The 27,617-nt window shown below is 37.7% G+C and overlaps 1 protein-coding gene across 5 annotated transcripts in view; it reads right to left on the bottom strand.

The window, feature by feature from the left end:
- Nucleotides 1-27,617, bottom strand: part of LOC306856090 (splicing factor, suppressor of white-apricot homolog) — a 103,344-nt gene that overhangs the window by 8,879 nt on the left and 66,848 nt on the right. For all 5 annotated transcript variants that reach the window (XM_079395101.1, XM_079395100.1, XM_079395103.1 and 2 more), the window contains exons 14-15: nucleotides 9,421-9,740; nucleotides 4,691-4,837 (exon numbers count right to left, since the gene is read on the bottom strand). In XM_079395101.1, the coding sequence (XP_079251227.1) occupies nucleotides 4,691-4,837; nucleotides 9,421-9,740 (467 nt within the window). The remainder of the gene's footprint in view (nucleotides 1-4,690; nucleotides 4,838-9,420; nucleotides 9,741-27,617) is intronic.

Below are 27,617 nucleotides of genomic sequence, written 5' to 3'. Positions count from 1 at the left end.
ACACACAAGACGCGCAAAACTCCGCATTTGAACAGTCAATAGCAAATACTTAAACTAATAACATAACATACTTACAGTCGCTGATTCAGAAGCACCAGATTGTCATAGCAAAGTCAGAATTACCTCCTCTCCTAGGTTCACAAAACTGTTGTCCATAAAATGCGTTGTGATAACATCTGGCTTGTGCTGTCCTGTTGTAAGTAATCTTAATCATTCCTAAATGCATCTACTTTCGGAAGGCCAAATAAAGTGCTTTTGCATAGAAACACACAGCGTCTCCCTGACATGGCTGCATCAACACTACTACGGTTACTGAAACCACGCCTTCTCTCTTTGCGTGCACATTTGGGCGGCATTACGCAAATATTTCCACATTGTGACGTAGACATGTGGGGGCGTGTTTGAATGAGCCGTTTTAGGGGGGCGTGGCAGAGTCTTAACTTTGATAAAGAATATCTCTTTGGTTTTGAGACTTTAGTCTTTGCAACTTCAGGGATCTTAGCTATGCACAAACAGCTTGTAACACTCCAAAGTAAAACGAAAACTTGAAATCGTATATGACCCCTTTAACAAAGTGCGATTTGACTGAGTATTTTGCAAAACCCATTCAAAACATTCCTACAGAGTGCATGCCTGCATTACGTGAAGTTTAGACTAGTGCACATTCTTTCACTGCATGATTCAGTCTATTACAATTACAACGATCACACAATTCAAGATATGGGAACAGAAAATGTATATATCATTTGACAGTTCTATCAATATCACAGAAAGAGTGAGGTTTTTTTTCTCCAAATATTACCATGATTACAAATGTAATATTGATTTTTTACAAAAGTTAAAAACAAGAAGTAAATAAGAAACTTACGTTTTAGACTGCGTATTGCCTGTTTTTGTGCTACTTCAACAACAAAAATAATTCCAAACACAGCCACAGCGTGGTTTTGCGTCTCTGAGTGTGTACACACATATATATTTGTATATTATGTATTACTGATATTTTATTTGATAAACTTTATACATCGTAAATATTATTCTTCTAATCATTTTTTAAATCATTCTAGTCAATTATATTACTTTAATTATGTTACTTAAATTCTTATTTTAGTTCTTGTTACTATGTCATTACTATGGTCTACTCTAAAGGAAACGTACTTGTTATGAGTAAATTCTTTTTTTTTTCTTTTTGTGTTATGTATTAGTAATTACCTAAATGTAGAGCAAAATATTTGTTTGTTTTATGTGTTTGTAATTGTTTTATTGTGAAACTTTTTGTGCTGCCAAGACTCACTGGAAGAAAAGATTTTGCATCTCAAGGGGACTATCCTGGTAAAATGAAGGATAAATAAAAATAAAATTAAAAAATTACTTAATTTTTTTTTTAAACAGTAATAACTGTTAAAAACTTTATATGCAATATATACACACATATGATTACAAGTTTAAAAATAATACATTCTAAAGCATTAAAAATTATAACATGCAAATGAATATACAAATGCATAGGATTATGATTTCTTTGAATAATGAATCTTCAAAATCATGGGTAGTGGTAGCTTAACCTTAGAGCTTGTGGCTGGTCTGTCTTGAAAGATTTACATATTTTGTAATAATGTATTTTCCTATGGAGAGAACAAATTATATTTTACTTCCGTAACCCAACCGTCATGCTATATTTCCTAGAAACCAGCTGCTGCCTGGTCCAAGACAGGCACTCAATCTTCCTCTGCTTGCATGCAAGCGAGGTTCTGCATCTGAGACGCTTCTATCATCACTCTAACAAACCAAACCTCACTAAAACCCTGTAAGTGATCCAACCATCCATCTCTCCCTCTCAATTCTTCCCTTAGTTCAAACCAAAAAGGGTCGAGGGTATAATGAAAGATGCTGAACTTTTTTTCTTTTGTAGGAGATGTGTAAAAAGCTTGTCTTTGCAACCTCCTCTGCAGCAGAATATGAAGAATCGTCTCAGCTAAGCTTTAAAGAGCACTGGAGAGAGTGGGCTGCCCAGATAAAAACCAACGACATAAAAGCCGGGTGAGATCTGAGAAGTCACCATGACCGTCTCTTTCTGTGGTGATTTAGCACCTTATAGGTGTCGGTAAGAAAATAATGGGAAGGTAGAGGAAATCAGACAGAGGGTAGGGTGATGATAGCGGTGTCACGGAGTGGAGTCTCACAGGACTCTTCAATAGGACTACAGTGAATGAATAGATCATGCCTACTGCAGACTCTGAGGAAACACCAGGAAAGCACTTTTTACCTACTGTGAACAGCAGCATGTATGCTGACAATCAGCCAAACTGCTCCTTGTGATGATATACAACTAGAGGGTTTAAAATGAGGCCATATCACAGCTGCTGTTAATACAAACACATGCTCTTCCTGCTGTCATTATATTTTGTATTCACAGATATAGTGCTCACCATAGTACTGGAACAGTAAAGACAAAATTGCTCTGTTGGCTGTGGAGTCAAGGCAAATTATGCAAATAGGATTAAAAGATGAATATGAGACAAAACTCCAGAATGTCACATTTCATTATTAGCCGTTTCAACACATACATGTTTTACCAAATAAAAAGAACAACACTTTTAGAGTTCATCCCTCTCATTGATGTGAGCATAAGTATTGGGACAGTTGAACATAAGGCAGGTATAAAAGATTAAAAGCTATTATTTAGTTGCAGATCCCTTGCGCACAATCACAGCAGAGAGTCTGTGACCCATAGACATCACCTAGGCATTTTCTTGAATATTGGTAGGCAAGATGGTTTTGTACGCTTCCAAATTCATTCTGCTACTGTCATCATACATTAAGTCATCAGTAAAGTTGAGAGGGCCTGTTCCAGAGGCAGCCATGCATGCCCATGCCATGACACCACCTCCACCATGCTTTACAGATGAGGCTGTATGCTTGGGATCATTGCAGTTCCCTTTTTTTCTCCACATTTTTTCTTTTCCATCACTTAGATAAAGGTTCATCTTTGTCTCATCGGTCCATAAACACAGTTCCAAAACTCTTCTGGCTCACCGTTGTCCTTTTTTGCAAACTCTAATCTTGCCTTTCTATTTTTGGTGCTGGTCAGAGGTTTGCATCTTGCTGTGTAGCATCTGTAATTCTGTGTCAAAGTCTCCTGAGGACAGTAGATTGTCAGAGCATCACCCCAGCTTTCTGGAAGTTGTTGGTGATTTTACAGACACATCTTTTAGGAATCATTTTCACAGCTTTTATGATTTGTCTGTCATCACCTACTGTTGTTTTCTCAGCCGATTAGGTCATTGTTGTATCATCAGGTCATTGTTGGTTGCTAGTGTCGCTGGTGGTTTCCAAACTCTTGATTTCTCCATGCCCTTTGTTTTTGCTAGAGCTCTAACTGACTCCTCTTTTGTTTTAGCATCCAAATTGCTTGCTTTTCTCTCAAGTCAGCTCTCTCATCTTCATCCTGGTTTGTGTGTCATCATCGAATGCAAGATTCAGAATACAGAAGTAATGGATATAACTGATACGACTACATTCCCTGCTTTTAATATCTGCAGAATTAATGCAACAGGACACGGCTGATCACTTAGAAAGACCTGTGAGGCAACTGTTCCAATACTTATGCTCACATCAGATAGAGGGATGAAACTATAAAAGTGCTGAACTTCTTAGCTGGTAAAACATCTATGTGTTGAATCACCCAATAATAAAATGTGACATTCTGTAGTTTTGTCTCATATTCATCATTTATTCATATTTGTGTATGTCTTGACTCCACAGCCAACAGAGCAATTTTGTCTTTGCTGTTCCAATACTTTTGGAGGGCACTGCATATATATATATATTCTCAAGATGGCAGGACAGCCATTGTGCTTGGCTCTCCAGTTGTTTTAGTGTTTTTGTTAGTTTTTCCTGTTTTTTGTTTGTCAAACACGATCAGTTTCACCAGGGAAGAACTGCTGAACATTCGGCAGAACACACCGCAAAATCTCCAACCAGTTTTCGATTATTCAGATGTTTTGCTGAACATAGTAGTCGGCAGAGCTGCAGCGCTCTTTAGACGCTTCAGGATGCGCAAACGGGGAAAGCAAGCCGGCGCACTCGTGAAGCTCAGACAGCGTGGATTTCAATTGCCACTGCCTAGCATCCATCTGGCGAATATCCGCACTCTATCCAACAAAACGGACAAACTCCTTCTGCTTTCTCTGTTAAACAAGGACTTTTCAAACTCTGCTGCTCTGTGTTTCACAGAAACCTGGCTGAATGGCGCAATTCTAGACAGCGCATTACATCTGCCTAACTTCACGCTGATCAGAGCAGATCGCAACGTGGAATCAACGGGGAAATCGCACGGCCGCGGTACATGCTTCAACATCAATGAAAGGTGGTGTACAGATGTAACAGTGTTAGAAACAGATCTAGAAACGCTTTATCAACTGTAAACCTTTCTACTCGCTGCATGAGTTCTGCTCGTTCATTCTCGTGAGTGTGAGTGTCTCTTTAATGTTACGTTTCAATTTAATGCATCCTTGCTAAAGTATTAATTTCTTAATAAAAACCCCAACAGTGTATAAAATACATTTAGAAAATAATTTATTAATTTTTTTTATCACAGAGCAAAAAACCCCCCAAACAAACCAAAAAAAAAAAAAACAACACAACCAAAATTGTCTTTTTGAGCCCTGATGTGGCCTAAGTGCCACCCTACCTTGATCTGGAGCGCTTCCTGCCCAGTGCTGGGTTGCTGCCAAGGCGGTAGGTGCTTGGCCCATAGCTCTCCTTCTCTCTCTCATCACGCTTTCTGTCCGAGGAGCGAGCTCGTCTGTCTCTGCGGCTGGGGGAACGAGACTGAGACCTGAGAGTGGAGAAAGAGAAAAAAAGATTGAAAGGAAAGAAACATGGTCAACTTAGAAGTCTTGCTAAAGAAATCAACCCACAGGTTAGACTTCTTGATGTTGTTAAATTAACTGTCAGCTGATGATGGTCCTTTGCTCTTTGCTCTCTAAAACCTCTTTAAAACCTTTTTGACAGATGGAGAAAGTTCTAAAAATAAGTAATGAGTAGTTGAGGTCTTGAACATTAAAGAAAGGTTATTGCAAACAAAAACTATTAGATAAAGTAAAATTTTAAACGACTTTTAATTAAAAATAGCTGAAATAAAGAAAATTTTTGCGTGGATGACATTAAAACCATGACGGTTAATATGTTTTGCTTGTGAGATTTCACTGTTATTTTTGATGACAATTAAAACATGCTGCAAGCTATTACATTTTTTTGGGGAAAACCACACACATAAAATGTCCTGTTAGTATCTGGCATAAATCACTGAAATAGCTGTCACATTTTTTTTTTTATCTTTGACAGTCCTAGACTTATGTGCCATGCACAGCAGACATCAATGTAAACACTGCAAAGACACTGAAGAAATGTCATGGACCTGGAAAATTTGGGTAAATCAGTGAGCATTGTTCTGCTCTGGGACTGACACTAGATCTGAGTGGATCTCAACTGGCGAATCATAAATGTCAAGAGTGACGGTAGTAACAGTTTACAGCTGTAAATGAAGCAACAATTGGCACATTTATAGCAGATTTCACTGACAGCAAGTAATGCAGTATACTGCGATGCTGTGAATTTGACAAATAAAATTCAGAGTAAAAAAACAAACACCTTGTGAAACATCTCTCCAAATTCGATAAAATATCAATTCCATTCCAAATGATGTATTTAATTCATTGGAGGGCACGGCCGTATCATTATTTTACTGTTCAATAACAGTACAAAATGAGCCTCACTGATCCTGGGAAATGCTCATATGTTGACGAACACATTCCTGTAACAAAACGGAGGGGCTGTTATTAAGAGTTCTGCGTAGGTTGAAATGTAATCATGTATATACCCACACAGAAGGATAATGTGAATTAAAATAAATATCTCATATGTACGTACACTTCAAACAAGTAAAGCAACGAAAATGTGGGGGTCAGGAACAGGCAGAGAGAGAGAGAGAAATATATATTTATACAGACAGGAAGAAGAAAGTAAAACAGATATTAAATCTAATCATTAATAATCTACTGCAGGGGTGTCAAAGATATTATTTGATGAAGAGGAAAGTATTTTTTTTCCCCACCATAATACATTTGCATCCATTTATTATAATTGTGTCCAGTGTGAATTTCATTTTTCTTTTCTTTTTCCGCTACAATGGACAGATATACTCATTAAGGAGAAATGTGGTTAATGGGCTGGTTCCTAGTGTTGACAAACCGACTGGAGATGAGATGTCAGGTGTCAGGAGGCAGCAAATAAAAATGAGTGAGTAGCTTTAAATACTGCCACTGGTATTATTAGCAGTAACAAAATTAGAGGCATAACACTGGTCATGTTTGATGTCAGAAAACAGCGTCTTTATAATTACTTGTGACCCTAGGATTGCCAATTCAATGTCCATGCTCACTGTCGGAATCACCGACTGAGATATGGGCTTGTTATTAATGAAGGCTATAATAAAAAACAACAGGCTTTGTGGGGGTGTTGATTTATACCTCTTACTATTGCTATATATAAAAAGTTATCTAGTCAAATGAGCCGTTTTCTAGTTTTCTTTATGATGTTGTATTATACTTATTGATGAAATAAAAGGTAGATAATTGGTATATTGGCCTAATGGTATAATATGGTAAAATATTGGAGATAAAACTATTATTTTACTGTAATTTTACTAGAATTCCAGACTGGAATCAGGTTTTAGGCTTTGGGTTGCATTATTTAAATGCTACTGCTTGTATAAATCAATAAATAATACATTTTATGCAAAAATTCTATACTAATGTCAAAATAAAGTAAAAAAAATAAATCCAATATCGGTCAATATGCACTTCCATTAAAAAAAAAAGTGATATTTTTTATTTTTTAAAGAAATTAATACATTTATTCAGCAAAGTTGCATTAAATTTCTATTTCAATTAAAAGCAGTTCTTTTGTATTATGATTTCCACAAAAATATTAATCAGCACAACTGTTTTCAATTGATAATAATACAACTGCATTGATCCCTTTAATAAAAAAAAACAGCTGCTATCAACTGTAATATTTGTAATACTGCAAATAATGTTAATTCGATTTGAAAAATGTTAAATATTCTATCAATTTAAGCCAAGTCAAAAAGAAAGGTAATACTCAAAGGTTGCGAGTAAAAATCTGATCTAAATCTAAACCACTCTCTTTAAAAACCTGCTTCCTAGTATTTGAAATCTTGACATGCACTTTAGCTCTTTACCTCAATATTCTCAAGACTACATGACACAAATAGTTTATTAAATTCCTCTTAAATTCAAAATCAGCTCACAAAGAATGGCCATTATGGGGAAAAGTACAAAAGGTGACAGCTGAACACTTTAACACTCATTTCCTCTACTGAAGTGGCAATACTCAGACATCCTTGACCAGGACTAGGCCCAAACATGAGCTGACCTGCTGTAAAACAAACACTCGTGGTTTAAAGGCCCTCCACCGCTCAACAGCAATCAGGGAACAAGGTCAAAACCACAAGGTCACGTGTCTGGCTTGAGAAATGAATGTGTCCATGCCTGTTAATGACAGGGTTGTGGAAGGACATGACAGATAGGGTGAGTGTGGACAAAGGCGTAGTGCCACTCCAGGCCCTCATTATCTGAGGACTAATGGGAAAGGGCAACACTGGAAGACCATGATGGGGCTGTACCCAATGAGAAATTAACTCGGAAGTGAGACGATCTGGATTAGACGGAGATGGGATTGTCATCTTAATGCAGACGCTGCAGTCTACGCAGTGGTGCAAAGCCTATGAAGTAAGCGGATGAACTGCAGTTCAATAACAGAGGAATAATAAAACCACCAAGGATAGAAAGATTTCTCATATAGCTCGTAGCTGGAGAACATGGCTAAAGCCAAGGCGATATCTACAGAGCCCCACAGGGGCTCAGCCAAACTAGATTAGTAGTCTAAGAAGAGCTTCTGCCCAAAATTTATCTCAATCTTTCTCTTGCACAGAAGATTTATTCTACAAATCTATATAAATATATATATAAATCTATCTATCTATCAATAAATATATACACACACATAAAGAAATACAGAGAGAGAGAGAGAGAGAATGAGGCCATTCCTTATCTCGTATTAGAGGAAACGGTTTTACTTCTTTCGATATTTCACCTAGCAAATTCAGTTACAGCCACACTTTTTGCCCTCGTTTGGCAAGTTTGCATGGAAATATAACCAAGGAAAAGAGCAAAGAGCCAGAGATTGTGAAAGATGGAGAGAGAGAGATAGAGAGAAGAAAGCAAGGCCCTTTACACACTGTAAGTGATTTAAATGCTGGGGCCGAAATGATTTAATCTCCAGAAATTATATTATAGCGTGTCAGGACGGGCATGATGAGGGGACTGTAATTACTGCAACTTCAGCAGCGGCTAATGACAAATCGGCCTTGATTTCCAATAAAGAGGACGAATAAAAAAACCAGGGCGGTGGAGGGGTGAACAATAGTTTAGAGGTGGGGTATTGCATCCTTGCCTCAAACTTCTGGGAGTAAAACTTTTGACAAGCCACTCTCCCCACATGTATTTATTGATATAGATGTAGGGAGGAAAAAAAAAGTATGTGAACCCTTGGGACTATTACTATTGATTTCTGGATATACTGGTCATTAAAGTTTTAAAGTCACAATTACTCCTAAATTCTTCCAGATATTCCTATCTGAAAATGAGCTGAAATTACAGGAATCATTTGGTGCACACTGAGACCCTAAATTTAAAGAGTTCACCCAAAAATTAAATGCTATTACCATTTTCCAACCCTCATATTGTTCCAAACCTGTAAATAATTTTTTTGGGTCATTTTTTTGTCCATATAATGAAGGTAAATGCTTCATTATCAACATTCTTCAAAATATCTTCTTTTTTGCAGAAGAAAAAAGTCAAGACAGGATTAGAACGACATGAGGAGTAAATGAGAAACTTTTTTGGTAAACTGTCCCTTTAAATTTAAGTTTCCACATGCTCTTTCCACCCTGCACTGAAGGTTTACACTGCGTTTAATAAAAGCATTTCATTGTTTGTGTTTTATTTAAGCAGATCTAAAGTTCTGACTCAGAAGATCAGATCACATTTTAGAACAAATCCAAAGATAACCCAAGGGTTCACATACTTTTTTCTGCAACTAAGTTTAAGAAGTGAAATTTTCAAATGATGAATTACAACTTTTAAGCCCTAAAACCACATTTTACATTTGACTTAAAAGGCCACTTAGATTAACATATTTTTGGATGGATAAGGCAGTTTAAAAACATAATTACATTTCAGTAAATGTAGCCTTAGGTACATGCCATTAGCAATTAACGAGCTCTTTCTTAAGAAATATGCTCCTGGAAATATGTTAGAACTCCCAAGCCATTACCTGGATCTCCTGAAGGTGCGGTAGGCACTGGGCAAAGAGTTCTTGGTTTTGGATTTGGATCTGGAGCGCGAGTGGGACCTGGACCGAGACCTTCTCTTATGTTTCTTCTTCCTCTTGTCCCGTTCTTGATCCCTTTCACGATCCCTATCCCGATTCCTTTCAGGCCCACGGGAGGAAGACGAGGCAATAGAAGTGGTCACATGAGAAGCAGCGGCGTTCACACTCCTTGTTAGCGCACTTTCCAAAGGCTGGTAGTCAAAGCCTGGTATACGAGATGTGAGTTGAGGGATGCCGCTCATGGGAAGGGCGGACACCAATGGCTGGAGAGACACAACAAAGAAAGAGGGATTAGACACAAAAGACCTGAAGTGCAACTCAGACGGGAACAGGAAAGAAAACTGCCATTTTAATGAGCAAAATCCAATCAAGCTGCTTTCTCTGGACAAAATTACGACACATGTGAGATGAAAGGTGGTCCCAGTGGCTTTCTAAATTTGCGCATCTGAACCAATCAATAGAGCCGCAACTGGCTTCGAGCGGTCTCGGGGACCGTATCCAATTTAGAAAGGTTTTTGCCATCATGTCTCCATGTGAAAGGAAGCCATGTTACTATGTATGTGGACGACTCCCCAGGGCAGAGCCTATGTCTTTTTTATCCCTGGTCTTAATAACTCCACTTCGCTCCTTCCACCCCAGAAATAGCGCTAATTAAAAATTCTGGTTGTTTCGCAGCATAATATGGGCCTGGCAGAAACATAATTGGCCATTCTCTTCTGTCGTAATCACTTCAATATGTGTCTGTCTGGTTAAATGAGATCCCCTCGGCTGTTGGATTCACATCAGAAATGGAATTTCAATCAATCAACGCTGCAGCTCACGCCGTCGAAACCACATCTGCGGGTCTCGGTTCATCACACGCGAGGAAATAAAAAGTCTATTATCATGAGGCAGAAAAGGTGACAGTCAGGCTCGAAATCTAAGGGCTACAGGTCATATAATACAGCTCTGGAGAGCTTAAACGGAACCAGGACGCAATATCATCCTAAAGTATTTTTAAACGTGTCCCAATTAATCTAGAAATAGTGTTTTTCTCTCTCTATCTAGCATGGGACCGTCTCTTATGTAAAAGATAGTGCTGCTCAGAGGGTGTCGGAGTAGGTGCTGTAGATGGAAGATTAGAAAAGTGCATTCAATTTGATAACTCTCTAGCTGGAGTTATATAATGGGACACAGGGTTAGGTTTGATTTCAGGGGTTTTGGGTTGACATTTGGCAAGATAAACCCCCCAAAGGAAAGCATAGCACAAGTGTCCGGTCTCTCATGCCTGTTTTCGAGAGATAGGGACAAAGTGCCCTCCAAAATATCAAGCCTGCTAGAGCCCATGTAATCGCGCATGTGTATATTTTTTAAATTTTCAAAAAAAAAAAAAAAAAAAGGTTGCCAGAGCATTGCTATGCAGTTTCTAACATGTTGCTTACTGGGAAAAGTTAAACAAGGACAGCCTCAAGTCTCTATGAAGTTATGACGTGGGTGCCACCTTCAACATGGATTTTTGAGATTTTCTGAACAGTTTTATTGTAATAGCGCAAAATAACACATGATTTGAGCACAAACTTTGTAGGACAAACTGTGTAGGATGAATTAAGAAGTTTTATACTTCGGGTTAGGGGTTTGTTAAAATCCATAACCCAAGGTATGAGCAATAGTGATGCTTTGCCTTTTAAGTACCACTAAGTACACACCTTCAGAGAAGAGCGGAGAATGCCAGGTCAGCAAAGTTAGAGAGCTTAGACATTGCACATGTTAATAAGGAGAAAGTCTTCGTCCAAATCCCTACAGTATAAAAACCAGCTGGTGTTCCGCTATTGGAACTCTATAAAGAAATCCAAGTGAAAGGGAGAGAGCTAGGAAGACTGAGTCTGAGAGAAAGGTGGGAGTGCTAATAGGAGACAAACGTCAAGGTCTAACCTTTTATTTCTTTCATAAACGTTTTCATTTGGTCCTTCACACACAAACATGATATAAATCGCAATCTGAAGATTGTATTTGTCATCTATCGATCTATAAATAAGTGAAACACTGTGTTTGCTCAACCTGAGACTAAAGCAAATCAGCCTGAGTAAAGAAACAGTCTGTGAATGGTAGTTCGCTTTGACAGCTTTAGGGGTTAATCACAGCCTTACTTGCTCAATAAAGTCACTTGGGAATATGAGTGCAAAAGAGGTCTGTCTCCTCTTTTAGAAGTGTTGATAATGGGTTAAATTCTACCACTTACAAGGTTTGCCTAAATAAGAGCAATTTAGAGCACCTAATTTGCTCTCATCAAGTTGCATTTAATAAATAAATAATCAAATTAATTATTCAATATTTTGATTAATTCATTGACACTATTTGAGAACTGCCCCAAAAAAAATAAAAAAAATAATAATGATTATTATTAGAATATTCACAGCTTCTTAAGGGGAGAAAAAGAAAACTATAAAATTACATTGATATTATAAAAAAAATATATATATAATAATAAAAAAAATGTATATACACACACACACACACACACACACACACACACACACAATACAAACTAGGTATATACCTACATCTATATGTATCTATCTACTATAAAATAAATATTCTGAGACAATAAGAGACAATGAGACACATTCAAACAGACTACACAGGCAAAGCTCCTCAGGGGTCGTGACAAGAAGTGGTACCTAGAACATCAGAAGAACAAATGTATGGAGTCATTAAAACCCTGGTGCTAAATTCATCTGCTCCGTCTGCAGTGAGAAGTGTGCAGCATATTTAATCCATCTGTTTTTCATACTTTCAGAGAAAAACAAACGTAAGTGGGGTAAATTGCTGCTATTTAGTTCACATTATCTGGAGACACTGCCAGAATCCGAAGTTTTTACCACAGTAGTTTTTTTATTTTTTAAACCATCTCCACTGGATTGAAAGTGATTGGACTGACAGAGAAAAACTCATGGAGGAAGTGCCTCAGGTGGAAGTGTGCAATTACAGCCAGCAGCCTTTTCCTTGTATACATTTCTCATAGTAAATATACACTCCAGGTCACAAAGGGCGGGTAAGCGTCATCAGAGACGAGTCAGCAGATCTGTCTTCCTCAACTTTTGACACAATCACCTCAATCTCCTCAGATTTTCCCCAAACATTGACTGCATAAGGCAGATTCAGTGTGTTATGAGAGGCATTTAAATGCATGAGCAACAGCACAATATTCTAGATAGTCGACATCTCTCTCTCCTATAGCCAGCAAAAGTACAGACACCCTTTTTCATTCAAATAACGACACCTAGAACGAGTCTCTTTGATCTTTGCCACAGTTTACTTCGCTCTCACGGGATTCCTAGGATACTGAGGTGCAAGCGACTCTGGCACAGACAACGCGTTGACACTCAGCGCTACGCTAATTAGCTTGGGCTTCCTGAAACGGACCATTATTTATGATTCTCTTTAGCTTCTCTAAACGAAAGGCTATTGTTTCTCTAATTCTGGAGGAGCATCTGGTGAGCTAGGACAATCGTTCCAAAGGTGCTTCAAGTAAACAGGAGTTGAATTTATGATTTCTCTCCACACACACAATATGTCACATCTAACGGGAGTCTAAAAAGCTATTATCTTCGTAATTACAGAGGAATGGGCTTCATATTTACTTCTTGAATTTTCTTTGCCGCAAGAAAAATGTTTTCCTCTAAAACACAAATTTAACACCACACTTTTGATCTCCAAATCATTGTAGCGAACGTCTGAAGCACTCTTCACACTACTCTTAAAGGAGCACTGTAGTGGTGTTAGGGACCATAGGGAAGCTTTAATCTCACGCGACATTCATATGAAACATTAGGACACTTTCCTTCCCACAGGATCTCTGATTGAGGTCGATGAAGGGATTTTAGACATTCTGAAAGCTGCTGTGTGCAATCGCACTACTCCGTACACATGGTTAGGTACCTGCCAAATCGTGTTGGCATCTGCTGGACAGTGAAAATTCAAAACTAAGTAAGTGCTGTAGGGTGAAGAATGATTTGCTGATTTCTGAGTGTTGGAAGGGGAGAGACGTAGTAAGCAATTGAAAGGAAGTGGGGAAGTCGTGGCCTAATGGTTAGAGAGTCGGACTTGTAATCCAAAGGTTGCGGGTTCGAGTGTCGGGCCGGCAGGGATTGTAGGTGGGGGGAGTGAATGTCCAGCGCTCTCTCCACGCTCAATACCACGACTGAGGTGCCCTTGAGGAAGGCACCGAACCCCCAACTGCTCCCCGGGCGCTGCAGCATAAAAAATGGCTGCCCACTGCTCCGGGTGTATGTTCACGGTGTGTGTGTGTTCACTGCTGTGTGTGTGCACGTTGGATGGGTTAAATGCAGAGCACGAATTCCGAGTATGGGTCACCATACTTGGCTGAATGTCACTTCACTCACTTAAAGCCATTGCATTATGCTGGATAGCAAACAAGGGATTATGTGAAAAAAAATAGAGGCTAGTTTAGAGTAAATTCCCTAAATCCATGCAAACAATGCAAGCTGGTCACATTTTTGTGTTCAATCATCTGAGTGATACAGCATATCCTGTCTTTAATAATAGTGATACATGGAAAAACTATATGAACTCTTTCGATTAAAGGGATAGTTCAGCCAAAAATAAAAATTTGGTCATCATGTTGTTTTAAACCTATTTGAGTTTCTTTCTTATGGTGAACATAAAAGAAGATATTTAGCAGAATGCTGGTAATCAAACAGTTGATGGTCCCCATTGACTTCCATAGTATTTCATTTCCTAAAGTCAATGGGGACCAACAACTGTTTGGTTCTTCAAAATTCTCCAAAATATCTTCTTTTGTGTTCAACATAAGAAAGAAACTTAAACAGGTTTGGAATGAATGACACAATTTTTGGGTGAACTAATCCTTTAACTTGATTCGTTATAAATTTTGATCTAAATTTCAACAGAGTCTGTTTAAACAAATAACACGGACATATTTTCTTGTGTCTATTGAACACAGTGTGAAAATACTAACATTGCAAGGAGAAAAAAATATGTGAACACATAGGCTAATGGATAATCAGGTAATCTTGGGTTCAACTAACCTTGAGTTCAGTAAGAGAGGCAAGATTGGTGGTGTTAGTCAGTGCCACCCTAAAAATTTGGGTTTGCTAATCACAAAAAGCATGGCCTGATTGTGTACCAAACCTCAATCAAAAGAGTGCTAAGACCATCTGAGATTGAGAACTGCTGACCTGCAGAAAAATGAGAGGGGTCTCTAAAAGCCTAGTTGTTCATCAGATTGTCTTTCCAAAACAACACTTGCGATTTTGCAAGAGAGCACCTGGGTGTACCATCGCTCTACTGTGCAAAATATTCTGTGAACAGATACTATATATAAAAAATATATATATATAAAAAAAAGGCATAGCAGTGGAGGAGCCATCATGGATTTCATCAGCTTTTATGCCTCAGGGCCTGAATCGCTTGCTATCATTAATGAAAAAATTAATTCCCAAGTTTATCAGGATGTTGCAAAAGAATGTAAGGTCATTCGACTGCCAACTGAAGGACAATGACACAAAGCACAGACCAACAACAGAAAGGCTTCAACAGGAAAGTCCTGACCTCAACCTGAATTGAGATGCTTTGGTTAAAAAATTAAATACGACCTCACGTTGTGTCCATCATGAAAAAAATTCGGATCAGTTTCGATTTTCTGCGTTTTCGCATCCGTAGCATGCATTTTGATAGGAAAGGATGAGGAATACGAAAAAAACGGAAAAACAAACGCGAAAATTTCAGACTCAGTGTGCAATGACCTTTACTTGTAACAGACTGTGTTTGTCTATTCAATTTAATTAATGCAGAAATTCAGATAAATATAAAGGGTCTTCAATTATAAGTCTTCAATCTTATAATAGCCTTCAATTAAAAAAAAAGTTTTAAACCTGAGATTGCAGGTTACTAACTCCCATCAAATAGAGATACTGAACATTTGTGATTTTAAATGGAAATTGTTGCAGCTCTTCTGGTCAGTAATGGTGGATAAGCAGTGAACGATGGATGTGTTCACATTAATCAAGCAAACAATGAATAATCTAAAAACTGGCTAGTCATTATGAACAATCCATGAATGTTTCAATGCTGGTGGATCTCTCATCTTCAGAGGAGTAGAAATAATGCTTTTAAGTCAAAATAATTAGCTTGTTTTTCTGCAGTATGCCAATATGATGAATGGACATCTGTCAGGAGCTGCTTGGCAAAGTAACAGCAACACAACGGGTTCTTACTGACGTTCTGGAAGGTTCCCACCAGGGAAGTGAACTATAAAAGAAACACACTGATTATTTAACTGTTGGGCAATCATGAAGGGAACCATTATAACAATGGCTTTGCTGAATAACAAATTTGATAGAAAAACGATGACCTGCTGACTTATTGCAATTCAAAATCTGTAAAGTGCAATTACATGAAATGATATGGAAGAAAACAAAATGAGCGATTCTCAAATGAGTCAAACAAACTAACAAACATTTTTAAAGGAATAGTTGATAACTTTAATAATTCATTATTTCATCATGTTGTTTCAAACCTGAATGACTGTTTTTTTGAAGAATGTTTAAACTCTTCTGTCTATACATTGGATCTAAAAGGGGTGAGATATACCACGTTTTGATACCACAGCAACTAATATTGCCTTTGAATATTTTGAAATGACTTTATGTGCACTTAAATTTTTAAGTGCAATAAATTTGCAAACTCAATTCAGTACTTTTGTGTTCCACACAAGAATGAATATAATGCAGGTTTGGAATGACAAGAGGAAGTAAATTGTGATTTTTTCTTTTTTTTTTTTTTTTCAAACAAACCCTACCCATTTGCCATTGGTCCCAAAAAACAGGGTTTTGCCCCACCCCAAACTCACACCATTGGTTGACTCACTGTTGCCGTGTTGAGCTGGTTGGGATTCTCAAACAAACAAAGCTATGTTTTCAAAGCACCACTGACACACAGTGTTTACTCTTTGATGAAATCAACCTATGAATTTTTTTACACGTCGGAACTTTTAAAGGAAATGAGGCACGGCCTACACAATTTCTGCATGTCAAATAAACAGAGTTCAACACCAGCTTCAGAAATCTCTATCCCAGCCATGATACACACAAAACACTTCAGTGACATCGCCAATCCCTGCATTCTCGTTTAACACGGACAAAAGAGAAGTGCAACGGCACCGAGTCTCACCTCCGCACCCCTGCTTTTGACACTAATCAGGAGCGTGTTCCCTCCTGAGTGCTGACTGTCTTGTTAAAGCAGAAACACCTCTCCCATGAGAGCTTCTTTTAAAAAGAGCAGATCGGATACAAAGAGCTCAATCAATTAAATGGTAAATCACACATCAGAGAAAGAGAAACGCCACAGCCCTGGGGAAGGAGTGTGTGCAACTGGGAGCGTGAACAAGCTCATATACACAGACGCACACTAAGAGCACATCAAACAGGTCCCGACAACATCACATCCAGGATAAAAATCACACATGAAAGACAATGTAAATGTGACACTAGGGAGACCTTAAGTCTGGCTCACACTACAGGAGTTTTAAAGTCCTAACTGAAATTTGGCTGCAGCACACACATAAGGAGAATCTTCGCAGATTTTCTTCCATCAAATCTTAAACATGCACACACTACAAGATTTGAATATGGTGGCGCATCACACACTACAAGATATTATTAAGATTATCATGTCAGACGGAGCGCAGCAGCTTGTCATCAATGTTTACATATGTTAGCTAGCGTTCTAGCAGCTTTCTGCACTCACCCGGTACGTTCAAAACTAAGGTGATTTCACCCCAGCACTCCTCTTTCTGCTCACCGGTTGTGATACGTTTTCGACACATTATACAGACAGTGTTACTACAAAACTTCAAGAAGCCGTTTCCTCCGTCTCCACTATCCAACGGAGCCGTACAGCAGCTGTTTTGCAGTCGTGCATTGGCTATTGTGAAAGTACTGACGTAATCATATAGCCGTCATCATCCCGATTTAAATCCGAAATATCAAACATGTGTGTTTGATATCTTTGTATCAAAGATTTGTGTGTGAGCAGATCGGGAGGTGCAAGGTTCGATCTGTGAACGCCTCACATTTCCAGATACATACACCAGATCCGCGCCGAACATCGGGACCAATCGAGGTGCTTGACAAGATTTTTCCTCTGATTGTCGGGAGGAGGAAATCGGGGCTAAATCAGGCTAAAAATCCTGTAGTGTGAGCCAGGCTGTAGTCTTAGCGTCAGATGTCTTCTGCCCTTATACTCCGTCTGATAAATACTGCTTAAATAAAAGAAAAACACTTTAGCCACCTGGTAAGCTCTACTCTGATTGGCTGCCTTGGCAAGTGCTGTAAGAGCACACAAGAAGTCATGTTAACAAGGGACTGGGCTGATATAACAACACATTTGAGGGTGAAATTTGCCAACGTTTGCCAGGTACGTGGAATCAAATCATTTAAAAGATATTCACAGGATTTTTTTTTTTCTTGGTATTTTAAGATAAACACACTTATAAATAGCATGTGAACATGTTGTTGGTTGTTTTAAATATTTAAATAACCTACATTAAACATTACTGAGGAATTCTATGATTTATATATCATCACACATCACGGACACCAGGTTGAAAACCCTTGCTCTATAATAATAATAATAATAATAATAATAAATAAGTTACATTTATATAGTGCTTTTCTGGGTACTCAAAGCACTTTACATGGACGGGGGGGAATCTCCTCATCCACCACCAATGTGCAGCATCCACCTGGATGATGCGACGGCAGTCATAGTGCACCAGAACGCCCACCACACACCAGCTTATTGGTGGCGAGGAGACAGAGTAATGCAGCCAATCAGTGTATGGGGATGATTAGGAGGCCATGATGGTCAGAGGCCAATGGGCAAAATTTTTAATGACCACAGAGAGTCAGGACCTCGGTTTAACGTCTCATCTGAAAGACGGTGCTTTTTCACAGTATATGGCGCTTTTCCACTCCATAGTCGGCACGGCATGGTTCAGTTCGGCTCACTTTCGGTGGGTTTTCCACTGGGAACAGTACCTGGTACCTGGTACTTTTTTTAGTACCACCTCGGCCGAGGTTCCAAGCGAGCCGTACCGTTACCAAAACATGACGTTTAAACTCTGCTGATCACTGATTGGCCGGAGAAAATTGTCACTGCCTGCGTCATTGAAATTTCAGCACGAGACACAACAGACTCGCTAGATTTAAATCAGCACAGCCAGCGAAGGATCGAACGCAACTGTTTTGAATGAGCGCACCTTTTTTAAACAAACAAAAAATGGCTGTTTTGTTGTCTGTTGAGGAAGTACAAATGTTCCTCTCGTTGATAGCCGAGGAGCGGATCCAGCGAGAGCGTGATGGAGCAACGCAGAATTAAAAAGCTTTTCAGGAGTCACGGCAGTAGAGGCGGCGCAACTATAACGACACGTGAATAATCCCGCCCACTCTAAAGCGGTACTAAACTGCAGTGGAAACACAAAACGATCCGAACTGAGCCGTGTCGTGCCGTTCCGAACCATGCCGAGCCGAGTCGTACCACGCAGTGGAAAAGCGCCAATAGTGTCCCCGTCACTATACTGGGGCATTAGGACCCACGCAGACCACAGGGTGAGCACCCCCTGCTGGCCTCACCAACACCTCTTCCAGCAGCAACCTAGTTTTTCCCAGGAGTACTGGTCAGGAGTACTGACCAGGCTCAACCCTGCTTAGCTTCAGTGGGCAACCAGTCTTAGGCTGCAGGGGGATATGGCTGCCGACATAAGGAAAGATCAAGCACACAACCTGCTCTTCAAAAAGAAAAGGCAGCATTGCTGAAAATAAAATAAATTGGAGTCTTAAAATAAAGACAGATGGTAAATACAAGAATAAGGGAGGTGGGAACTGGCCTGGTTTCTATTTCAGCCGTTGTGAGATCTGCAGTGGCTTCTGGGTATTGTTCTTTCTTAAACTGTGACAGTTTGCAGTTGACTTCGATAATGGGAACAGTCCTAAGCGAAAACACTAAATCAAAAGTGAAACAGCAATGCTTAGGCATCCTGTAAGCTCCACTATGTGTTCCACTTAATAATGAAAGGTCAATAATAAGAAAAAGGATTAAAGTAAAAGCCATAGTAATAAAGCAGTCAATCTAAGACTGATGACACAAGGGTCGCTGGAGAGTCTGCATTTCACTGTGAACAATTTACGGTGCATTCGTCAAACGAAAGACGGTGGAACGACCAGCTGGCACAAAGATTTTCTGCAGGCCAGAACATTTCCTAATTAATCTGAATACACTCAAGGTGAAAAATATGGCTTTAATGATTACACGCCGGCTGTTTATTTAGCACCCAGAATAATTCTCGACAACATACTGAGTCAAAGCCTGTAATGCATCTAAATTTTCCCGGCCGGCCGGCGAGCCAGGAGGTGGAAATGCCAAAAACATGCCATTTTGAAGACTGCACAGCCAACATACAGTTTTTCAGATAAACACATATAAAAGCATTGACAAATGCAAACACAAATGCTGTAAAAGCGCTGTGTTAAAATGCCATCACACCAGGGACTGAGGCAACCTCTTCTAACCTCTCTTTGACATCATCTGCACATGCATGCTTTGAGCCCTGTGATAAAACATGCAAGAATGGCAGAGGGAAAAAAGAGAGCGAGGGAGTAAATACACTAAAAAGTAGTAGACCACCACTATTAAAGTAAATTAAAATTTCATATAAAAATGGGCATTTATTCTAAAGCCGTGTGACTTTCTTTAGCGAAATACAAAAAAAGTTATTCAGCAGAATGCCTGAGCTGCTATTTCTCATATAATGTATGTGGAAGGAGACCAAAGGCCAAAAAAGGACCACAAAATTATCGTAAATGTAGTCTATGTGAGTTTTGCGCAATATTCAAGTGTTTTGAAGTCTTTGTATGAAGAACAGATGAAAATTTATGTTGTTACTCATTGTAAATCTTACCTTAAAAACAGTCATTGTCTCAATTAACTTTAAATCAACATTCTATTGGAAAAAAAAAAAATATTCTTAAATATTGAACTACATCCTTTACATTTCAAAAAGGGGTTTTCACAGCAATGCAACTGAGTTCCCTAAAGAAGCTTTCATGGAACAGTTCTCAGTATTCTTAGCGTAAAAACATTAATAATCTAATCTTTTTCTACTAAAAATTACTTTTTGTGCAATCGAAAGTTTCTGTTGATGTTCAATGTTCTTCACTGAGTCATCTATGCCAATACAGAACTCTTTTTTAAGAATGTATAACTAGTTTAAAAACAGGTTTTAGCTTTCAAAAGACATGAAATAAAAGACAGACGTTTCATTTATGGGTGAACTAACCCATTTAAGATGTTGTTTCTGTCTTCTGAATGACATTTGGGATTTGTGATAAATGGTCCACCAGTGAAAACAAGGTCTTTGTTGAGGTAAAACTCTTCTATTCGTTGAGAGCTAATCCGTAGCCAATTTACTCCATTTAGGTCAGGATAAAAGTTATAGTGGGCTCTTAAATCTTTGCTATGGATTTATGTATAAACTAATTAGAGCAAGCACAGGCACAGTGGCGGGGAGCCTCAACAGTTTCAGATCGCCTCATTTCCTCAGGGTCTATCGATTCCATTCCCCTTTTTAATTCCGTCTTGTGACTATGAGCAGGAAAAAGGATGACTCCAGTAAAACTGAAAACATGCTCTCCATTTGATGGTTGGTTTTTAATTCCATCACAGCTTCTTTTCATCAGTTGCCGGCCTATAATAAAGGTTGACTTCTCAAAAGCGCCACATAACAAAAAACAAAAACAAAAAAGACCAAGAAAGTAATTTTTTAAGAATGTTGTGCGGCAACCATGGTTATTTTTATTTAAAAAAAATTCAGACTTAAATCAACATGGCGAACCTCTAAGCCAAGTGTCCAACAGTAATCACAGCTAGATTTTCAATTAATTCAATCGGCTGCATGGCAACAGCCCATTAAGACTTACTTCAGATGAAATCCGGAGAGTTGTGATTAAGGTTAGTCGGTTCTAGTCAGAATAGCGTTCTTTAAAATTGTAATCGGACCCCATTGATCACTGCTAAGATCGCGTTTGGCTGTGGGTGTTAAGTGGAGGATTACACTGGGGAGCAAACTATTTGTTTAAAAGGAAAAGAGCACAGAGGTGTGAGGATGCACACGGACACTACAGAAAGAGGCAACAGGATAAGCTGTCCTGATATGTCTCATAGTGACAGACAGATCCATAAGCACAAATCCAATACAGTTTTGAGGTGTGTTTGATCGACCGCTGGGTTTTGCCAGTAAACATGCCAATGTCTGACACCAGAACAGTGGTCAGAGGACACTTACTCTACACCATATGTTGGCAAGCCTGCCCTCCCAAAACTGCACTGCTATCGGCAGAACATCCAATGGCAATAAAGCACAGAAAAGCACTGCACTGATTTAGCAGTTTTTCCAAAGTGCGAATTTGGAGTATTTTGTTCTTGTCTGAGGGGAAACACAAAATAGACTGGTTTTTGCACTACATTACACAGAAACTGTTGAAGTAGGATTATAAAAATAACAATTATATAAAAAAAAAAAAAAAAAAAAAAAAAAAAAATCACAAAATCCTGCCAAAGCTTTGGACAGACTGAGTGGCATATAAACTGCATTTTGGCAGATGTTCTTTGTCCATTGTTTCAACTCAGCTAACTTATTTTTAATGAATTGATTTTAATTTCCATTATGTAATATACTTATTTTCTAAATAATATGAATTTAAACAATTACAATAAATTGGAATGAAGTAAAAAAAATAACAAAAGGATTCTTTTGAGATACATGGCAAGCTCACTTTGTTACGATTTTCAAACCCTCTGGATACACATACTCACAAAAAAGCAGGAACAAACTGATTTTCTTGTTTCACAGAAGGTGCATTTCTATAATACTGCAAATAGCAGTGTTAAAAAAAAAAAAACCGGAAGACACTGACAAAGGAGCTCTCTGTGTCTCCTTCTTCCCCAAGTCTTCCGAGGCCTGCCATGTTCTCTCTGAAGATGCAAGTTCTGTCTTTAGTCTCATTTTAGATCTTGAACACAGAATTGCTTAAGTTAATATCATAATTCTTTCATGACGGCAGTGCTTGAAGCTTTAAACTCAAGTTGCCTGTTACAAAAAAAAAAAGTTTTGTGGACTAACAATTGCATTCCTTGAGAACTGCCATTTTTTCCTTGACTATCAGCCACTACAGGGAATCCACTATATAGCGAATTGTAAGCAAGCAAACAAGCGAGAAATTGCGGACACAGCAACTGCCAGCACACAAACAGAACCAAACTTTTTTTTTTTGACAGTTTCGAACATGTAGGCTTGTTTTGTTGTTGTTACCAAGACTAGAACTGGTTTGTTTTCTTAGGCCTGTGGAAAAATATATATTAACCTACAGTACAAAAATCTAGAATTACAGCACAAAGCAAACTGCAGAAAGTAAATTAAATTTGTAGGCTGGATTTAAGAATAAAATATTCAGTTTGAGATCCCTGATATAAGATAATACATGAAATGCTATTTTTTATTATTTATCATTGTGTTTTGCTAGACAACATTCTATGTCTAAATTCTGTAGTTAAAAAATAGTATTGTGTATAAAGACTAACCCAAAATGGGGAAAGAATAAAAAACAACACCGTTCCCATTTTCGAAAAGTGGTCCGTCATTTCAATTCAGCTGTACAGAAGCTAAAACATTATCTATCACTTCACTCAACCAGATGCAAAAAAAAATCACAGTAGACTATTTGACAAAACCAATGTCATCAGGAGAAAATGGTGTTTTAAATCACAGCGTGTCTGAAGCCGTGAACAAAATAACACAATGATCATGAACAAACATGAATAAATATTGACTTCCATCACAACATTATGGTGGTCGCAGGAAAAAAAGATGAATGTTTGAATGTCCTGATCTCATTCCCTCTCCCATCCCGCATTCAATACATGTGTCTTTGGCTGCTGCACTCTCAAATTTGCTGCTCTTAATGATTGAAATCAATTGCAGAAAATGCTGAAACTGGACAACTGTATTCCTGTATCAGCTTTTATTGATTCAGATACGCATATTTTCACTACATCCAGCTAAAGTTTTGGACAGACTGAGAAACAGTCGCATAAAAACTGTGCTTTGGCAGATGTTCTTTGCCCATTTTTTCAACTCGGCTAACTTATTTGTTTTTAATTAACCCATTTTAATTTACATTATGAATTATACTTGCTTTATGATGCAGTTTATTAAATTATTACTTATTTATTTTAAATTCAAGAACCAGTAGAAGCACAGAAACTGAGAAGAATTAAAAATATTAGAAAGTGACTTCAAGTTACAAGGTAAAAACATAAAAGTAGTTTTTATCATTATAATTTAAAAATAAAATAATAATAATATGTCATAGTACTAAATCTATTTTAGGGCTGCCACTAACGACTATTTTTATTTCGATTAATCTAACGACTAATTTTTCGATTAATCGATTAATCTAAACGACTAATTTCCCGCAATTTTTTTTTTACAATTTTACTTAAAAAAAAAAAAATTATTAAACCAAATGAAATCCAAATTTCTATGAAAGTGCAACATAGAGTGTCCATCTCACAGTCCAAATCACTGAAATCACAGTTCAGTATTATAGTGTGAGAATGACAACATATCCACGTGTAGAAGTATTTACCAGAAATATTATTTACCAGAATTTGGGAGAAAAATGTAAATGTGCAGTATTTCTGAAAAAATACTTTTTTTATATATAAAATCAATTAATTTGATATGCTTTTTATTATTAAAATTTAATGGAACAATTAAAATGGAATCCAGAAATAATGGAAAACAGAAATTGGTACAGATAAAACTGTAAAACTCAATTAATTAGACAGGCTTTTTGATTAATAAAATTTAACAAAACTGAATTTGGAAATAAAACTGATTTCATAGGGCCCTATAATTATAATATATATATTTTTTGTGATAATAAAAATGGATTTAAGCTATTTTGAACAATAGCTTTTAAAATGACAAAGTACATATATAACAGCAATGATGCAATAATAATTAGTTAAAATAAAGTATCAAAAGCAAGAAATCATATGGTTTTATTGAACAGAACTGTTAAAATACATAATGTATAATAAACAACAGAGCTAATGTAGATTACGCATTACAACAAAGGCCTGCAGGGGACGCTGACGGCCTGATGATTGTTTTTACACATTACTGCCCGACCTAATCCTTGTTTAATATCGACCAAGCGCCATTTAATCCAAATATACACTTAATCTTTAATATTTGGCCATTTCTTTTGGACAGAAATGTTATAGCCGCTGTAATTAAATGAATATGTGAACAGAGTAAACTCAGAGTGCGGGTTTGAGCTTTTATTTTGAAATCGCGATGTATTCTCCTGTGTTAGTGTAGATTTATAAATGATTTACCTCACAAATCTGATGAAATGGCGCGCGTTGCGTTCCCAGATGAAGGTTATAATAAACACCAACTCACAACAACAGTCAGAGATGGCGTTTGAGATGCTCCACACATGTAAATGATAACAGTTTCTGTGGAGCTATTGTGAACGGAGCCGCTGTGTGATGCACGTACTTAACCTACACGCATCACTGTATTAAACTGCATCGCATATAATTATTTAATTAAATCATAGCGTTTGTGAATTCACAATTATGCCCAATAATGATTTTTAAATGGGTTTAATATATCATGCGGCCATGGAAAATAGTCTAATAATGTGTTTTATGGATTCTCGTCCATGAAATGCGCCACTTCTGGTATTTTGCCGGTTAGTGGACGCAGCAAAATGAAGTCGATGATTTTTAAAAATCGACTAGTCAATCTATTTACTATTTATATAGCTTATTTATTTTTGATAAATCAACATTATTTTCCATTAAGTATTATACATGCCTACTTACTGACGTAAATTATTAAATGTTTGATAAGATAAACTTAATAAAATAAAACATTTAATTGCCAATAAAAAAAAAATAATAATAAAACAATGAGCTAAATAATTTAAAAGAGCTAAAAAAAAAACATTGAGGCAATATGGAAGAAGTTGCTGATGGAAGCAGAGAGAGACTCTGCTGGGCTTCGCTGCAAAGTGCCACCTGGCTGCACAGATGACTGTCCACATTTCCTGTTTCAAACTGCCAAACAGCATTTAGCTTGACGAAAGTTTGTAGCTAAACATCAAACAATTAGCAGGGTCTTATTTCCGCTCCTGTCTGTCACAACAAATCTATCTTACTAAGCCCTGCGACAGCAGTGCAGATCAAGCCTATTTTATTTTCTGATCTTGTGGCACAATCATGTTCTCCAGCAAACAAGAGATGAAATACTACAAATACAAGCTTTGCCAGAAGCACTCTATGCTATCTCCAGAAGAAACTGAGAATTCTCATTGAACAAACAGGGCTACAGTCACGGCCGGCTGTGATGGAACGAGACGACTGTTGATTCAACATGGCGAAAATGTGTGACTATTGACTACCCTGGCCTCTGCACAGTTCTCTGTAAAACGCATCTATTTGCGGTTATTAAATGGATCTATAGACATTGTAGCATGTCCGTGGTTTGGTAAAAGCTAGGGAACATGACCTGATGCATGCTAAATTGGCTAGATTTGATTTTTGTTGCCATAGCAATCAGTAAAGCGCCAAAGGCTGTATATCTGGATAGTGGGAGCTGCAAACACAATGGAAGCTCTGTGAACTCTGAATGTGTCTCTCAGCTGTGCTATTTTCTCACCTGCGGAAAGACCTAGAAAGGAATTAGGGGTGCACAGAACTTGCTTCTATATTGCAGCATGCACCCATTTTCAAAATCGACTAGTCAGTGGAATGCCTGAAGTAATCAGTTTTCAAGAAGCCTTATAATTATTACACTGGTTCCAGATGACATAATCCCGATGAGACACATTTGTAAAGGGGGTTTTGAAAACACATGTTCTTGTGTTCAATAAAAAAAAAAAAAAAAAAAAAAAAACCCTGAAAGGAGTATATCACAAATGAACAAATGACACAGAATGCAGTTAAAAGTGTTAATAAAGCAACAACAATAACAATTTTTTTTTTTATAATAATAAATCATAATAGTAAATAATCTATTATCTCACACACACACACACACAAAATGCAGTTAAAAACAAAAACACATTTTCAACCAGGACATGCTCTCTTTAAAAATGCAACAAAAACGGAACAAAGGAAATTTTACATTTTAAATGAATATAGATGAATCTCTGAATTGAGGTAATTAATATAAAAGTAACATGATTATAAATATTTGTTGGAGCCTACATACTGTATTACTGTAATGACAATCCAACTATTAAAACACCCATAGATATTTAAAAACTATTATATTAAAAGAATTTGCATAGATTTTCCAAACAAAGGCTAACTTAAACCACTCATTTTCAATTTTCAAACCAGTGTGCCTGCCTAGAATTTTCCGTTTCAGCTTTTCACTTTGGTGCATCACTACTTTAAAAAAAAGGCAAGGGAAGCTAAAATCAATGCTGGCAATCGGCTCCATCAAAGATCACAGCTGGCATTAAGCTTAAATTGACTGAAATCATTACCACTACCGAGTCACAGGAAAAAGATTGAAAAAGATCATGGCGAGGCAATGCAAAGGATGATACAGCAGTCATGAGCGATGACCGATCGCACAATCCTTGAAAATCCTTGAAGCCGTGAAGCCTTAAAGGGGGTTCAACAGAGTCCAGTCAGCAGATAAAGGCAGGACGCATCCATATTTAAAGACAAGCAAATAAGCATGCATACACATAAATCAGGCCTTTAGGGCTTCACAGCTCTTGGACTTCAAGCATTTAGACAGGAACAACAAGAGCGATGGAAATTTCCCATCAACAAACAATTCATCTATTTACACTCAACGTGAAACTATTGCGCAAGACGAGACTCAATCCCAGGCAGCCAATCAGAATATACAACGTACAGTTGTGAGGAGCAGTATTTGGACCAATGAGATTTCACAATGAGCTGGAAGCGATCAACAAATAGTTTACTAAACAAGGCAAATTAGCGAAAGTTCAAACGACAAAAAACCCTGA

This window comes from Barbus barbus (genome assembly GCF_936440315.1).
Source record: "Barbus barbus genome assembly, chromosome: 36".
Classification (NCBI taxonomy): Eukaryota; Metazoa; Chordata; class Actinopteri; order Cypriniformes; family Cyprinidae; genus Barbus; species Barbus barbus.
This window is presented reverse-complemented; position numbering and strand designations above follow the sequence as displayed.